The sequence below is a fragment of the Crocuta crocuta genome, unplaced genomic scaffold (genome assembly GCF_008692635.1).
Source record: "Crocuta crocuta isolate KB4526 unplaced genomic scaffold, BGI_CrCroc_1.0 scaffold445, whole genome shotgun sequence".
NCBI lineage: Eukaryota > Metazoa > Chordata > Mammalia > Carnivora > Hyaenidae > Crocuta > Crocuta crocuta.
In genome coordinates this window covers 68,509-85,837 of record NW_027530847.1, presented here as the reverse complement: position 1 = coordinate 85,837, position 17,329 = coordinate 68,509, and the positions used below count along the sequence as shown (strand labels likewise).

At 39.6% G+C, this 17,329-nt stretch overlaps 1 protein-coding gene across 1 annotated transcript in view; it reads left to right on the top strand.

Moving 5' to 3' along the window:
- The window catches only part of LOC144235777 (PHD finger protein 20), a 124,675-nt gene that overhangs the window by 44,647 nt on the left and 62,699 nt on the right, over positions 1-17,329 (top strand). The window contains exons 3-4 of the mRNA XM_077769385.1: positions 12,375-12,546; positions 14,272-14,356. Coding sequence (XP_077625511.1) covers positions 12,375-12,546; positions 14,272-14,356 — 257 coding nt within the window. The remainder of the gene's footprint in view (positions 1-12,374; positions 12,547-14,271; positions 14,357-17,329) is intronic.

Sequence of the window (17,329 nt, the reverse complement as noted above, 5' to 3'; positions counted from 1 at the left end):
TTCTGCCGAACATGGGGCTTAAACTCACAACTCTGAGATCAAGAATTGTACACTCCAGAAGTGCTTGGGTGGCTCAAGTTGGTTAAGTGTCCGACTCTTGATTTTGGCTCAGGTCGTAATCTCACAGTTTGTGGATTCAAGCCTTGCAATGGGCTCTGCACTGTTAGCACGGAGCCTGCTTGAGATTCTCTCTCTCTCTCCCTCTCATTCTGCCCCTCTCCTGTGTTCTCTCTGTCTCAAAATAAATAAATAAACATTAAAAAAAAAAAAAAAGAGTTGCACACTCCACTGACTGAGCCAGCCAGGTACTTCATTTAAAAATCTTTTTATTTTTATTTTTTAATTTTTTATTTATTAAAAAAATTTTTTAATGTTTTATTTCTGAGACAGAGAGAGACAGCATGAGCAGGGGAGAGAGAGGGAGATACAGAATCTGAAACAGGCTCCAGGCTCTGAGCTGGGTGTCAGCACAGAGCCTGATGTGGGGCTCGAACCCACGAACCATGAGATCATGACCTGAGCCGAAGTCCGGCGCTTAACTGACTGAGCCACCCAGGCTCCCCAAAAAACTTTTTATTGAGGTATAATTTACAGTAGTGCACACAGATCTTAATGTAGCTTGATGAACTTTTATACATGGATACCACCACTCAGATCAAGATACAGACATGTTGGGTACCTTAGAAGACTTTTTTTCCCCACACTGAGTCATACTTCCTGCTCCACATCCAAGGAAATCACCCATTTGTGGTCTTGGTCTTGTATTTTAGATAAGACTTGTTAGCATGTTGAGTGCATTCTCTTAGCCCTAATCAGCTGCCTGGGTGGAGAACTGGAGAATCTGATTTACCTAGGGCTGGGATTTATCCAGGCAGATCTGCTGGAGGGGGAGAGGGGCCAGGGAGTTGAAAGGAAGTGACATCAAAGGATAGGATTTCCAGGGTGGCAGTGAAGGTGAGATCAGGCAGAAGGAGTAATGTGTGCAGAAGTATTCAGGGCTTAAAAAATATGATGTGTTCTCAGAATCTGGCCAGGGAATACATCAGGAGTGCTCGAAGATTGGGCGAAAAAAGGGAAGATGTTAAGCAAGAGAGATAGACATAGATTCTTATTAGGAACAAAAAAGTAGTGGTGTTTATTCAGTTACCAAATATTTACCGAGTGTCTCTGTTTCAGGCCCTTTGCCAATATTGATAGAGGGGGCATAGGTTGCCTGGACGTACTGACTGTTCAGCTGTTGCTGGTGAGAAATGCTTCGGATGGAGAGGAGAGATGAATTCAGGACATTTCCAGAGTTAGAAGTGTCAGATGTTGATTATGGAAGTGGTAAAGGAGTAGGGAAAGAGTTAAAGCATCCAAAACAGTAGTTTTTCTGCAGCTTAATAGCCTTTTGTTTTTCACTAAATACAACGTCCATTTCCATCCTCTCCCCAGCAAAGGCTGGGGAGGACTTAGAACGTTACTCTTGTGCATAGAACTCTTTTGCTTCTGGTGTGGTGCAGTGAGCCAAGAATAAAGACATACTCTGATTCTTGAAGTTAATGAATGCTTTATATTTGCAGAAAGGGTGTTTATTTAATTATTTTTAAATGCTTATTTATTTTTGAGAGAGAACGCACATGCACGGCAGTGGGGGAGGGGCAGAAAAAGAGAGGGACAGAACATCTGAAGTGGACTCTGTGCTGACAGTAGAGTGCCTGATGGGGGGCTTGAACTCCCAAACCACGAGATTATGACCTGACCTGAAGTCAGATGCCACCAAACCACCTCAGAAAGCTGTTTATATATGTAGTAAGAATCTGGAAGCAGCCTGAATGCCCAACCCCTGTGGGAAAGTTTAGGCAAATTTTGGGCTAGCCATCAGGTAGACTATTAGATGGCCAAGAAAAAAGACATCTTTATGGACCTGTGTCACTGCAAGGATATTTACACATGAAGTCAAATTAAGAGAAGCAGCTCCTCACTGGGTTTAGTCAGAAGATCTGGACACTGATATTGGTTACACCTCTTCCAGGTCACTGTCTTTGTTCCTTTGTTTTTTCCCTCAAGTTTACTTATTTTGAGAGAGAGAGAGAAAGAGAGAGACCCCACGTGTGAGCAAGTATGCGGGGAGAGAGAGGGAGAGACAGAATTCCAAGCAGGCTCTGCACTGTCAGCACAGACCAACTCAGTGCTTGAACTCACAAACTGCAACATCATGACCTGAGTCGAGACCAACAGGTGGATCCTGGGGCGCCTGGATGGCCTAGTCAGTTAAGCGTCTGACTTTGGCTCAGGTCATGATCTTGCAGTTCGTGAGTTCAAGCTCCATATTGGGCTCTGTGCTGAGAGCTCCAGCTCAGAGCCTGGCTCAGAGCCTGGAGCCTCCTTTGGATTCTGTGTCTCCCTCTTTCTCTCTGCCCCTTCCCTGCTCACAATCTGTCTCTCTTTCTCTCAAAAATAAACATTAAGAGTCGGATGCTTAACCAACTAAGTTACACAGGTGCCTGTCCTGGTCACTGTTTTGAGTCTTCATTTCCACATATGTAAAATGCATGCAGTGATAATGACAATTGTTTAAGTGCTCATGAAATTGTGATAAAGATCCAGTGAGGTACCTTATGTAATGGTAGTTATAACCCCCACAGTGACACACATCAGTTATTAATAGCCATGTGAGTGAATGCTGACCAGTTGGAGTGGGAAGTCAGAGGGAAATTTTTATCCTTTCTGGTCCTCTCCCCCACCCCCCTACCCTGTAATGTTTTTCAGTTTATATTTCTGGTGTGTGTAGGGGGACCAAACAGATTCCTGCCAAGCACTGTCTAGCTGCTCTAATTTAAGAATGTGCACAGTGTGTAGGGTTGGGCAGTTTAATTTTACTCGTAAGACTGAGCAGCAGGCCTTCTGGGATTTGAAGTCATTTACCATGGACAAACCAAATATTGTCTGCCTGTGTTAGATCTGGACTGTTCTCTGCCTTTCTGGACATGTTTCATTATTCTCTCTCATTTGCTATGAGCTTCACTCTCCCACAGTCCTCTCCTTTCCTAGGATAGGAAACCTAGCTCTAGGGTAGGTTGGCTTATCTGTTACCTTAGAGCAGTGTTTCTCAAACTCAGAAACATTAGGACTGGAGCCCTGACCTATATACTCTTTATGGATTCCACTTTTGGTAGCATTGGAGCAAAATGCTACTATGTTAGTTCTGATAAGGATGGTCTAGATTATGGAAAAGCACAGTAAAGCATTCTTCATGGAGACCTTGTGGACCACTAACTCTGTGTTCACCAGCACCCAGTGGTCCATGGCCTGGGAAACAGTCACTTAGGGCCCAGCTGCACGTTCTTACAATAGCTATGAATTCCATAAGGTTCCTGTGCGGCTCTCTGCATAGAGTTACTATTTCCTTTTTCACCTTCAGTTTTCTGCACCACTTTATCCTTTTTTGTGCTTCCATTCCTCTGTAACTATGCTGATTTACTCATTGCATCCTGAAAGACTCGCTAGCCTCACTGCTCCTTGATTACCTGGAAAATGCCTCTTCATCATTCAGAATTGAAATCAAGTGTCTCCTCTTCATTAGTATTGTCTTGACCTATTTCTTCCTTGGCCTCTTAATTTCCCCTTTGTCCTAGAACTGGTCTTTTGCTCCTCTGCACCGTGCTTGACCTTAAGTAGTCTTCTGTTGTTGGACTTAATTAAAATTACTTTGGTGTATAGACAGGTTTATTCCCCCTGAGGATATTGTAATGAGTACGAAACAGATACCTTTAGGGTTTTCTGTAGTCCATTAGGGAATTAGACCATAAACATAAGCAAGTAAAGGAGAAACACATGAAATAATTATACATTTGGGTAAATGTTATGAAGGAATCAAGTGGGAAACTGACATAGACTGGAAGGAGATGGGAACTACTTGAGATATTGTAGTTAGGGATTCTGATGCTGTAGGAATGTTAGGCTGTTGCCTGGGAAGAGTAGGCAGGGAGAAATGTTTCAAGTAAAAGGAACACACTGGGTATGGGAAGGTATGTGGTATGTCTGAGGGAATGTGTTTATGTTATAACATAGAGTCTGTCTTCCTCTGCCAGTGGCTGTGATTGCACATCTTCATAGATTTGACTCTGTATTTCCAAACCTTGGCACGCTTCCTGGCCCAGAGTAGGTATTCAGAAAACGTCTGTTGAATCGATGAATTTCTCTCCATCTTTTCTTTTTTTTTCTTTTTTGTCCATTCTCCTTGTCCTTTTATATTTGATTGGTTTAGCTGGTCTTCTGTGGCTTGGTTGGCTTAGTGTATAGTTATATTCTTGCTTAAAATAAGGTCACCACAGTAACCTAATTTACTATGAAGCTTATGTTATCTATCCTTTCCAAGTTGAATTTTAGAGAAGTATGACTTTTCAGTATTTTTGTGCCTTTGGTAGAGAGCTGTTTTGTAACTCAGTTTGTCATGGTGACCACAGCACTTGTACATACATCCTCTCCAGTTGGACAATTGTTGTGGTGGGATCTGTTTGTCTTTTTGACATTTGCAACATGGATATCATGGGTTTATTTTGATGATTCACCTTGGTTTGTGTATATATTCCTTTTTAAAAAAATGTTTATTTTTGAGAGAGAGAGAGACAGAGAGCAGGGGAAGGAGACACAGAATCCGGCGCAGACATGGGGCTCAAACCCATGGACTGCAAGATCAAGACCTGAGCTGAAGTTGGATGTCCAACCAACTGAGCCAGCCAGGTGCCCCTATGTATAAATTCCTATTGCTGTTTTGTGGCTCTAGGTACTCATAATCAAATCTTTTTAAAAAAGTATATTCGGGGGCACCTGGCTGGCTCAATTGGTGGAACATGTGACTTTTGATCTTGGGGCTGTGAGTTTGAGCCCTGTGTTGAGTGTAGAGATTGCTTAAAAATAAACTCTTTAACAAAAAGCACATTTGATGAATATTTATTGAATATATAGGCATTGGGGGTAGAGATTACATAAAAATAAAAAATCCTTACATAAAAAGATAAAGAACAAAAGAAGGGTCCACTCAAGTGCTTTAGAAGAGGGGTAGGGAGAGCATGTAGAAACTCAGTCTCTAGCCCAGGGATGCCATAGGAAATACTGTCTTTCTTCTGTCTGGTTCTGGTTATGGGGTATAGGTAGGCCAGATAGTTCTAGGCCTATTACTTCTTTACTCTTTTCCTTCCAGAAATCAAGAATATTCTTGGTCTCTTTGTTTATAGGGAGGCAGAGGGAATTCCAAGGAGCCCACCATGCTTCCTTTTGGGCCCTTGGTACTCTAGAAGCCCTCATGCTTGATCATGTGTTCTGTATCTCCGTAACCTAGCTGTTTGACTCAGAATACAAATTTAGGAATGTTTGTTGAATAATGGAATCAATAGGGCATATAATTTCTGCCCTATAAAGGGCTTAGCATCTAGTGTTTGTATTTGCCATTTAAAAATCCTGTTTGTGATTTGAGTTTGAAATGTTTTTATTGAGTCTTTTGAGCTCTTATTTTCAAAGGAAAACTATTGAACACTTAAATTGTATTTGATCATTTCAAATTCTCTTATTTACACAAAATTAACTCAAGAAGAGGTAGAAAACAAGACCAGATTAATAACCATAGAAGTGATAGAAAAGGTCGATAAAGAATTGTCTTGTGAAAAAGTCCCAGAGCAGGTAGTTTCATAGAAAATGAAATCAAGCTTTCTTGTCCTTTCTTTGATTTTAGCATTGCCTAATACTGAAATTGGGCATGAAGAGCATAATACAAGGAAACTTGGACAAGTCCTACTTGTAAAAGAGACACAAAACTTGTCAGTAAAATACTAGAACTCCAAGTAGACAGTTCTTAAATGAATGACACACATAACCAAATATGACTTATTTTACAGGGTAATGATAACTTAGGAAATCTGTTATTTCATTATATTCATGGAATAAAAGAGAAAAGTTATATAATTATGACAAAGGCTGAAAAGTCTCAAAATTTATTCTTTAAAAAAATTTTTTTTAATGTTTTATTTATTTCTGAGAGATTAAGAGAGAGACAGCGTGAGCAGGGGAGGGTCAGAGAGAGAGGGAGATACAGAATCTGAAGCAGGCTCCACGCTCTGAGCTAGCTGTCAGCAAAGAGCCTGACGTGGGACTCGAACCCACAAACCGTGAGGTCATGACCTGAGCTGAAGTCGGACGCTTAACCGACTGAGCCACCCAGGTGCCCCTCAAAATTTATTCTTGATGAATCCTTGGTAAGTAGGTATGAGGAAAACTTCACTTTAAATGCATTAATTAGAAAACTTTACAGATTCATACTTAATGATGAAACATTGGAGATGTTTTCATTAAAAGAGAAGGATGCCAACTATCTGCTAATTTTCAACATCATCTTAGAAGTACTAATCAGTGTGGTAATGCAAGAAAAATAAATGGTAGTATCAGTATTATACTGATATACAAATTATTATAATCATAATTTGAATAGGTTAGGATAATCTGCCTGGGAAATGCAAGGGAATTAATTGGTAATCCATTAGCGAGTTTGAGTAGGTTCAGAAATCAAAACAGAACAACAAAATATACACTGAGAGTGATCGCTTCCATTTCTTCATCCTATACCTGCTCTGTTCTCTTTAGATAACCAGTTGATTAGTTTCTGTCCATCCTACTAGTGTGTGTTTGTTTGTTTCTTTCTTTCTTTAATTTATTATTATTTTTTATTTATATCCAAGTTAGCATATAGTGCAACAATAATTTCAGGAGCAGATTCCTTAATGCCCTTTACCCATTTAGCCCATCCCCCCTCCCACAACCCCTCCAGTAACCCTCTGTTTGTTCTCCATATTTGAGTCTCTTATGTTTTGTCCCTTTCCCTGTTTTTATATTATTTTTGTTTCCCTTCCCTTATGTTCATCTGTTTTGAATCTTAAAGTCCTCATATGAATGAAGTCATATGATATTTGTCTTTTCTCTGACTAATTTCGCTTAGCATAATACCCTCTATTTCCATCCACTTAGTTCCATATGGCAAGATTTCATTCTTTCTGATTGCCGAGTAACACTCCATTGTATATATATACTACATCTTCTTTATCCATTCATCCATCAATGGACATTTGGGCTCTTTGCATACTTTGGCTATTGCTGATAGTGCTGCTATAAACATTGGGGTGCATGTGCCCCTTCGAAACAGCACACCTGTATCCCTTGGATAAATAAACCTAGTAGTGCAATTGCTTGGGTCTTAGGGTAGTTCTATATTTAATTTTTTGAGGAACCTCCATACTGTTTTCCAGAGTGGCCACACCAGTTTGCATTCCCACCAGCAGTGCAAAAGAGATCCTTTTTCTCCACATCCTTACCAACATCTGTTGTTGCCTGAGTTGTTAACCATGTTAACATGTTAACATGTTAACTATTCTGACGGGTGTGAGGTGGTATTGCATTGTGGTTTTGATTTGTATTTCCCTGATGATGAGTGATGTTGAGCATTTTTTCGTGTGTCTGTAAGCCATCACGATGTCTTCTTTGGGGAGGTGTCTATTCATGTCTTTTCCCATTTCGTCACTGGATTATTTGTTTTTTGGGTATTGAGTTTGATAAATTCTTTATAGATTTTGGATACTAACCCTTTATCTAATAACGTCATTTGCAAATATCTTGTCCCATTCCATATGTTGCCTTTTAGTTTTGCTGATTGTTTCCTTCACTGTGCAGAAGTTCTTATTTTGATGAGGCCCCAGTAGTTCATTTTTGCTTTTGTTTCCCTTGCCTCTGGAGACGTGTTGAGTAAGAAGTTGCTGTGGCCAAAGTCAGAGAGGTTTTTGCCTGCTTTCTCCTCAAGGATTTCGATGGCTTCCTGTCTTATGTTTAGGTCTCTCTTCCATTTTGAGTTTATTTTATGTATGGTGTAAGAAAGTGGTCCACGTTCATTTTTCTGCATGTCTCTGTCCAGTTTTCCCAGCACCGCTTGCTGAAGAGACTGTCTTTATTCCATTGGATATTCTTTCCTGCATTGTCAAAGATTAGTTGACCATATGTTTGTGGGTCCATTAGTGTTTCTTTTTTCTTTTTAAATTTTTATTATTATTCTTTTTAGTGTTTATTTAAATACAAACACAGTATAACAGAAAATATCATAAGATATGCACTATTAAATAGCTTGCCTTTTTTTTTAAGTTTGTTTTTGAGAGTAAAAGAGTGTACATACACTTGAGCAGGGGAGGGGCAGATAGAAAGGAAGAGAGAGAATCCCAAGCAGGCTCTGTGCTGCCGTCAGGGTGGAGCCCAGTGTGGGGCTAGACCCCATGAACCATGAAATCATGACCTGAGCTGAAATCAAGAGTTGGAGGCTTAACTGACTGAGCCACCCAGGTGCCCCTGTAGTTTGTCTTTTTTAAAGTGAATATGTCTTGGAAATCTTTCTATATCAATTCATGGAGTGTGTTTTCTTGCTCTCTTTTGTTTTATAGCTGCATGAACTCTGTTTTGTGGATCTGCCAAGCAGCATACATATAAATCCAATAACCATAAAGCTATTGGTTGATAATCTGCCCATTAAATACTTCTCAAAACTTTTAAAGGTATTTATTTTTATATACACAAGTATTATGTGACTGAATCTTTGTAAAAATTCAAACTACAGGTAAAAGTCTCTTGGCCATTTCCAATATCTCTTCAACCCTCCCTAGAGCTAACTTTTGTTATCAGTTTGGTGTTCAATATCTGTTCCTTTCTGGCTAATATTTCCATTAGAAATGTGACTCCCAGCTGCAGTGTTACTTTGGAAACTAGAGTCTCCTCATTAGCTGTTAGTTACATATTGAAGCAGGAAATTCTTTCTCCTCTTTTCTGTCTATACATAGTCTCTTCACAACTTCTCTTTTGTTAACCTTGTCACATCTTCTCTAGCTTCCCCTATGGTTGTCCAAATATTTAGGTTGTACCAGTACAATTATTGTTTTGTAGGTAAAAAGTAGTTGATTATCAGCAGTGTCATGTAGTTTCACCTAATAGTGTTAAAAACTTAATTGGTTCATGTGTCTGATTTTCCTCAAGGACATGAGCCAGAACACATACATCTTATAATCCCATTCTAGACCTGGAATTGACTGGGTGGATCAAAGTCAGTTAATAAAGTTCTGTTGACTGATGTAGCTGAGCTGTTTCCAAGGCAACTAGCAATTTTGATCCACCAAGTCTTCTCTGTTCTGTGAAATGCAGTTGGGTTTCCCCATCCTCTGTGAGTGTCTCTCATCCTTGTCACACTTTAGAAAACTAGAGAAAACTGTCTTCTCCTTAGGAAACCTTGTTGACCCTTTGGCTACTGTTGATCCTCTTGGTGAGGTTTTTGTGGTCTGTAGACAGTAGGATGCCTGTGCCCTGTGAAGTTTTTTGATCAAGGAAGGGCTTTAGGCTAGCCAAGGGCCTAGAGGACCTTCTTCAGACTCCTGAGTATGTGCATTGGAGTTGCTTGCCTGGGAATTTGGAGTTGATCTGTACCTTTTAGAAGGTACTGACCAGTGCAAATTCAAAATAATTTGGGATTTGTCCTGAGGTTGCCAACTTTTTATTTTGCCAAATAAAGATATTTAAAATAAGTATCTAGTTATTTACTCTTTATAGTTGATACATGCTCATGGTACAACATTCAAAACATACAAAAAGATATACATTGAATAAAATAAGTCTCATACTTCCTCTCCAGTTCCTTAACTATCCAGTTCCCTTCCCAAGAGGCAAACCGGGTTGCTTGAACATCCTTCCAGAGATAGCCCACGCATTTAAAAACAGGTACGGATGTATTGGCTCTCTCTCCTCTCCCAAATAAATGGTAGTACATTCAGTACCACTTTGCACCTTTAGTTGTTGGGTTTTTCCCACTTTTGTTAGAGATCTTTTAAAATCAGTACATTGAGAACTGACTTACTCTTTTTAATGGCTGCAAAATATTAGTAAGAGACCAACAGTTAACCACTGTCTTAATTTAAAAAGCATATTTATACACCAAAAATTTAGAAAGAATGTGATTTAGTATAAAGAAAAGTTCCGCAAATTAAATAAATTTAGTTCTGTGAGAAATTAATTCCATGCATTGGTCCAAAAGTCTTGTGTTTGAAAACTGCTGCTAGAGATAGTAAACCATTAAAGCAAGGGCTTTTGAATAGGAGTGCGTTAGGGCATATTATGTTATTTTAGGGAGGCTTGTTAGTCTCTGGTAGGATGAACAGATGAGAGGGCAAAAGGAATATGATTGAGATATCCATGTTCTTCCCTCTGCTTTATAGAGAGGAATAGATTTTTGGGATCCTTTTGTTTTCTACAGTTGTACTATGCAGTTTATCACATTGTACAGTTAGCTAGTCTGCTGGCAAGATATCTTGTACAGCTGTACCTTTGTAGCAGTTGTATGTCAGTTGTATTGGAGTAGGGAGACTAGGTTCGGGGCTGTTTATTCTGTTCACGTTTTTTGGGCAGTTGATGTATGTTCAGCACCATTCAGAATTTTGTCAGTCCTATGTGAAAAATAACCACATGAAGTGATGAGAGCCTGAACTTGGAGAGTGACTGAAGTTGGAATGGGTAGCTGGAGTCTGGAGCTTTGGGATTGAAGAATTGACAGGACACATAACCTTTGGGAAAACCAGGGAGAGCAGAATTAATTTGCTGAATGTTTATTGAATGCCCAGTCTGCAACCTCCTGTGATAGGTTAAGGGCAAACAAACTGCCTTAGAGATTACTAGTGTAGGATTTAAAAGGACATAGTATACAGACAGAAGGAAGCAGCCCTGTTTATTTAGGTAGCACATGTTATGATAGCTGGGTGCTAGGTGCTGGATATAAGGCAGGCAGGAAGTGGCAAAAATCCACGTTGTAGGGAGAAAATATAGGTAGAATCTAAACTTTCTCAATCTAGAATAGCAATCTGATTAATTCAAGTGTATTTAAGGAACAATTGCAAACAATATTACTTTTAACCATTTATTTTTGGAATGAGCAATACAATAGTATGGCTGAAAAATAAAAAAAATATTAAAAGGTACACTATAAAAAGTCTCTCTGCCACTTTTGTCCCTCCCTTCCCCCATACTCAGTTCCCCTCTTGTGTCAGTTAGGTTTCGGTCCTTGAAACAAAACCACTCTGGGTACTTCAACCACAAAAGGATTTAACACAAGAACTTAGGTACTTAGAAAATTGTTGGAAGGGTTGGAGGAGTGGGACTCAGGGTTGCTGCCCTTAAGTATCAGTTTGAAAAACCCACCCCTGGAGCTGTGTTCTGGAGGTCAGGAAGTTACTATTGCCACTGCTCCACTGCCACAACCACCCTCATCACTGCTGCTTGATACTTCAGAAGCTGGTAACTAGACATTAGATCCTTGCTTATGCAGGCCAGTGTACCAGTATCACCAGCTTGTTTAAAGCTCTTAGGCCTTACCTCCACCTGCTGAATCAAAACCTGCATTTCAGCAGGATCCTCTGATAATTTGCATTCCGTGAAAGTTTGAGAGGCCCTGCACTGGAGCCCTGGGCTTGGCCACTACAGTTGCCTCTAAACACACAGGTCTCCATGATCTTGATTGCCAGTTGTTAGGGAGTCAGGGAAATGTAGTTGATTTTTCCAACTCTTAGTCTAGAAGAAATGGAGATTGAAAGAGCCCATCTTTTGAAGTGATCATACTTCTATAAGCAACCATTGTTAGTTTCTTGTGTAAGATATTTTTATGCATATTTAAGCATATGTGAATATACTTTTTCATCTTAAAGAAAATAAACAGTTTACTATATACAATGTTCTCTACCTTGCTCTTTTCATTTAATAGTTCATCGTGAGAGAGCTTTCTATATCATGACAGAATTTTTTTTTAACAGCTACATGGTATTCTATATGGATTTAAAATTTTTTTTTTTTTTTTTACAAATAGTTTATTGTCAAGTTGGTTTCCATTTGTGGATTAAAAATTCTTGAAGCTATCTAATACAGTCTGGGTTGCATGGTCATTCTAATTTATTGGCATATGTACAGTATAATCTAGTTGAATGTTTGCTTCCTGCCTTCTTTATGTTTTGGTTTTGTGTGACTGTCATCTTGTTTAAGTTGCCTTATAATCCACTGTGCTGAGTATCCTTCCTCCACTCTACATGACAGAACTCAGGTCTGAAAGGTCAGGTTAATAGTTCATAAACTAAGGAATATCCAGGTTGGGATTTGAACCCCAAGTCTGTTAGCCTCCATAATTTGTGATTTGACACAATTGCATGAGCCTTTAAATGGTAGGCTTTATTTAGTACTTTGGTAACCCCGTCCTTTGGGAAGAGGTTTGGAAGGGTACTGTTTTGGATATTTTGGGTGGGTATTAAAGGCATTTAACATTTTTTTTTTTTTTGACTCAGGTATCCAGCTCACATAGAAGACATTGACTACGAAGAAGGAAAAGTACTCATCCATTTCAAACGTTGGAACCATCGTTATGATGAGTGGTTCTGCTGGGACAGTCCTTATTTACGTCCTTTAGAGAAAATACAGCTGAGGAAAGAGGGCTTACATGAAGATGAAGGATCTTCTGTGAGTATCAGATCTGTAATAAGCTGGGTCAGCTGTAGTATTTTATGTTCTAGCCTTTGATGTTCAGTGTGAAAGTCAGTAGCAGCTGGGGACCAATCCTTATTTAGGTCTGTAGTTACAACTCTGAAATCTCCATGGCACCTGGGGTTTGTGAAGAATCCCAGTTGTCAGTTGTTTATATGATGTGATTGATGTGACAGGTCATTGAGAGAAACATTGAGGATGCATGGGGACCTTATCTCTTTCTTTTACACTACTGTATCTCTTTAGATAGATTATTTATTTATGTAGATTATTTATAAATATCTTAAAATTTTTTTATTGTTTATTTTTGAGAGAGAGAGAGAGATCCAGTGAGCGAGTGGAGGAGGGGCAGAGAGAGAGGGAGGCATAGAATCTGAAGCAGGCTCCAGATTCTGAGCTATCAGCACAGATCTTGATGTGGGGCTCAGACCCACAAACTGTGAGATTATGACCCCAGTTGAAGTTAGATGCTTACCCTACCGAGCCACCCAGGTGTCCCATAAATATTTTTTGAAAAATGTTTATTTATTTCAAAGAGAGAGTGTGAGCAGGGGAGAGGCAGAGAGGAAAGGAGAGAGAATCCCAACCAGGCTCCATGCTGTCAGTGTGGAGCCCAATGTGGGGCTCAATCTTATGGAATTGAGATCATAACCTGAGCTGAAATCAAGAGTCAGACGCTTATCCACCTGAGCCACCCAGGTGCCCCTCCCCCCCTTAGATCATGTATTAAACTTATTTTTTATCTTACCATTCATTAAGCAGTCATTCCCTGTGGAGCCCCATTTCAAGGTCTTTTATAAGTTCTTAAACACTTGGAATTGGCCTATATTCCTTTTTCCTTTTATCGCTATGCCTGGAGCTTTTACTGATTTCAGAGTGAGGGATGAAGTACTAGTTTTGAGGTTTTAATTTTTTAAATATTTATTTATAAGAATTTTTTAAAGATTTTATTTTACCTTTTTAAAGTAATCTCTTTACCCAATATGGGGTTCAAACTCACAACCCTGAGATCAGGAGTCACATGATCCACCGACTAAGCCAGCCAGGCGCCCCAAGTTTTGAGTGTTTTAAAAAAGCATTGAGACATTTGTAGAACTCGTGCTGCCTTTGGATCTGACTGAGCCCTGGATTCTGTTTTTCATTTTAACCCTGGCCAGGAAACTTGAACTCTTGTTTTCAGTATGTGTTGTTCCACCACTCTTTTCCCCCACCCTGCCCCCACCATTTAGGATTATTTTATGTTGTTCACTCTGATTGCTCAATATTCATTCTATAAACTGTATTAATGCAAACTGCTGGAAAACAGTATGAAATATTAAAGGTGAATGAGTGCTTCCTTTGGCAAAATATCCTTTAAAAGTGTGGGTGGCATGAATGCTGCTTCCCACAAGATGAAGTAGCTTCCCTCCTTCTAACTTGTATACTGAGTGTGTTCCTAGTGGTCCTGGGCTCAGGGACAGGGCAGGGACTATCGTCAGTGCTGTGCTATGCTTGCCCAGACCTCTTAGGATAAGAAAAGTCTTGTGTCTAGCCCTTTGTTTTGACTCTCAGTGCCTCCGTCTTAATAGCCGTCTCCCCTTCCTACTCTTGTCAGTCCAGCTTCTCTTAATAAAATCAGGTACTGTGTCTGTCCTATGAAATTGGACTGGTAACAGTTTTGTTTTGTTTTTTTTTTTCTTTCTCTTCTTTAATGTTTTTTAGGAATTTCAAATAAACGAGCAGGTCCTTGCTTGCTGGTCTGATTGTCGTTTTTACCCAGCCAAAGTCACTGCTGTTAACAAGGATGGTAAGGCATTTGAGTTGTAATTATTTTTACTTATTATGTAGGGGGAAGTTTGTAATATTAGAGTGTGATAGTATAATTTGAGTATTTATTGCTGAGGAATCCTTTCTTTTCAAGTTAGTCACTGTCAGGAGTTAGGAAGAAATTATAAATGGAGAGAAAGCTGGATTAAAAAGAGGAATTTGATTCTTTGCCTCCTAAATTTTAGTAATTGTTTTCTAAGCATTATAGTTCTAAAAAACAGTAAAATAATTATGGTTCATCCGTCCCTCTGCTGGTAAGTTTGCAAGTTCTTGTCTAGGAGTTCTAAGAGATGGAAAATAAGCCTTAATATTCCTTTTACTTATTTGTAAATAGCCTAGAAATGAACATTAATAAACATTTCTTTAAAATATGCTTTGTGAGGGGCACCTGGCTGGCTCAGTCAGTAGAGCATGGGACTCTTTATCTCAGGGTCAGGAGTTCAAGCCCTGCATTGGGCATGGAGCCTACTTAAAAAAATGCTTGGTGGATGCAAGGTGATTGAGGGTGGTCTGTAGTATCAAAGTTGCTAATTGATGGGGTGCCTGGGTGGCTCAGTCGGTTAAGCATCCGACTTCGGCTCTGGTCATGATCTCACAGTTCGTGGGTTCGAGCCCTGTGTTGGGCTGTGTGCTGACAGCTAGCTCAGAGCCTGGAGGCTGTCTTCGGATTCTGTGTCTCCCTCTCTCTCTGACCTTCCCCTGTTAATGCTCTCTCGCGCTCTCTCTCTCTCAGAAATAAATAAAAACATGAACAAAATTTAACAAATTTGCTAGTTGAAATGGGGGCCCGGGGATTTAAAGCACTGATTTGGGATGCCTTTGCCAGTTTAGAACCTGTGAGGAGTCAAGGCTGTGAATATGACCCAGAGAGGCTGTTTTTGCTAGTACAAAGGCAGAAGAAGGGTTAAGATATTACATATAGTCAGGATCCTGACATTGAGAGAACAGACTCTGGGTCCAAGTGGTACATTTTTTTGTAGTATTTTCTATCAGGATATTTGTGGTATGTCCATGGCCTCTTCAGTGACTGTTTAGACCAGTCAGGCCTCTTAGTACCACTGTTTGTGGTGACCATGTGGCCAGATCAACTTTTTATTCAGTGAAAATTTTCAAGTATTCATTCATTTAGCATTCTTGTTAAATGCTAGACCTGGGGCTGACCAAGTTTTGTCTGAGAATGGGTTGAAATGGTAAAAAAATGAACATGTATTTGCAGGTAGCAATAATTTCTGTTTCTCTTTTGCTATATTCATTCCCTCCCCATGCCACCCCCTGGCCCCCACCTGTTACGCCCCTGTAGGTTAACTCTGCTACCAGATATAGTTTATCCTGAAAGCACAGTCCTCTTGTCTCAGGCTTCCAAATCAAGGTTGTATCTTTTAAGATGTCTAAGTAGTTACTGAATACTCCAGTTTATGGTTGATTCTGCCTTTTCGGATAGTCCTTGTTTCCCTAAATGTCTTTATTTCTTTTTTAATGTTTGTTTGTTTATTTATTTATTTATTGAGAGGGCACAAGCAGAGGAGGAGCAGAGAGAGAGAGAGACACAGAATCTGAAGCAGGCTCCAGGCTTTGAACTATCAGTGCAGAGCCCGTGAGATCTTGACCTGAGCCGAAGTCCAGTGCTTAACTGACTGAGTCACCCAGGTGCCCCTTCCCTAAATTTCCTTCTTTTTTCTGTAATTTATTTATTTTTTATAATTTACATCCAAGTTAGTTAGCACATGGTGCAACAATGATCTCAGGAGTAGATTCCTTAAGCCCCTTAACCACTTAGCTCATCCCCCTTCCCACAACCCCTCGAGTAACCCTTTGTTCTCTATATTTAAGAATCTCTTATGTTTTATCTCCCTCCCTGTTTTTATATTATTTTTGCTTCCCTTCTCTTATGTTCCTGTTTTGTATCTTAAAGTCCTCATATGAGTGAAGTCATATGATATTTGCCTTTCTCTGACTAATTTTGCTTAGCATAATACTCTCTAGTTTCCCTAAATTTCTTTTATAAGCTTGTGTTCAAAATAGAATCTTTTGTTATTTTTCATATGTATCACTTTAGTCTAAAAACATATTTTAAAGGAAGGCTTACATGTTATTAAACTGCTTTTTAGTAAAGGACAGTTTACTTTTTAAGTCTTATTTTCAAGATTAAATTTTTTTTCTTTTCTTACTGCATTTAAATCATATGATATGAAATATAGGTGTTCTCTGTGTACATAGATGTGTTCCTGAAGGTCTATTAGGTTGATTTATGCTGATCAATTCATTATATTCCCCCTAAATAACATCCATTGTAGGTGTGCTCCCTTGGGGAAATGGCTGTCTCTTAGATCACATAAAAGTTGTGAGTAGTAACTGGGTAACTCTGTAGATAAAGGAGGTTGTAGAAAGGAAGCAACATTTGTCTTTTGATCCAGTGATGTCCCAGAGTCACATGGAGGACAGAAAAGGGGCCCAGGGGTTTGGATGAGGGAATGGCAAAGGAGTAAAGGCAGATTAGAGAACGGTTTGGGGAGCCCGGGAGCAGTCTCTTAGAGGAGTAGGATGGGGTCTTGATGGAAGGAGGCTTAGGAATCCACTGTTTGCATCTATGTAGATCCCAGAGCTGGGAATCATGGATTTAAAAAAAAAAAAAAAAGAGAAGACTTATTTCAAGGCTGCATGAAGTGGGTGTTGATACAGAGTCACCAGGAGGAGGCAGTACAGGAATAGAATGCTGCAGATAAATCATGAGGGGAGGGGGGAAGGACCCCTGTCTGCAGTTACTGTATTTTTGTGAGTGGATGAGTCTGGAATATTTTGAAATAATCATTTAAGGACTAAAAGTCATTTGCTACATTATTAGCCATAGGTAAGATTTTTAAATGTCTTTTAAACTGGGGCAACCAGGGGCACCTGGGTGGCTCAGTCAGTTGGGCATCCGACTTCGGTTCAGGTCATGATCTCACAGTCTGTG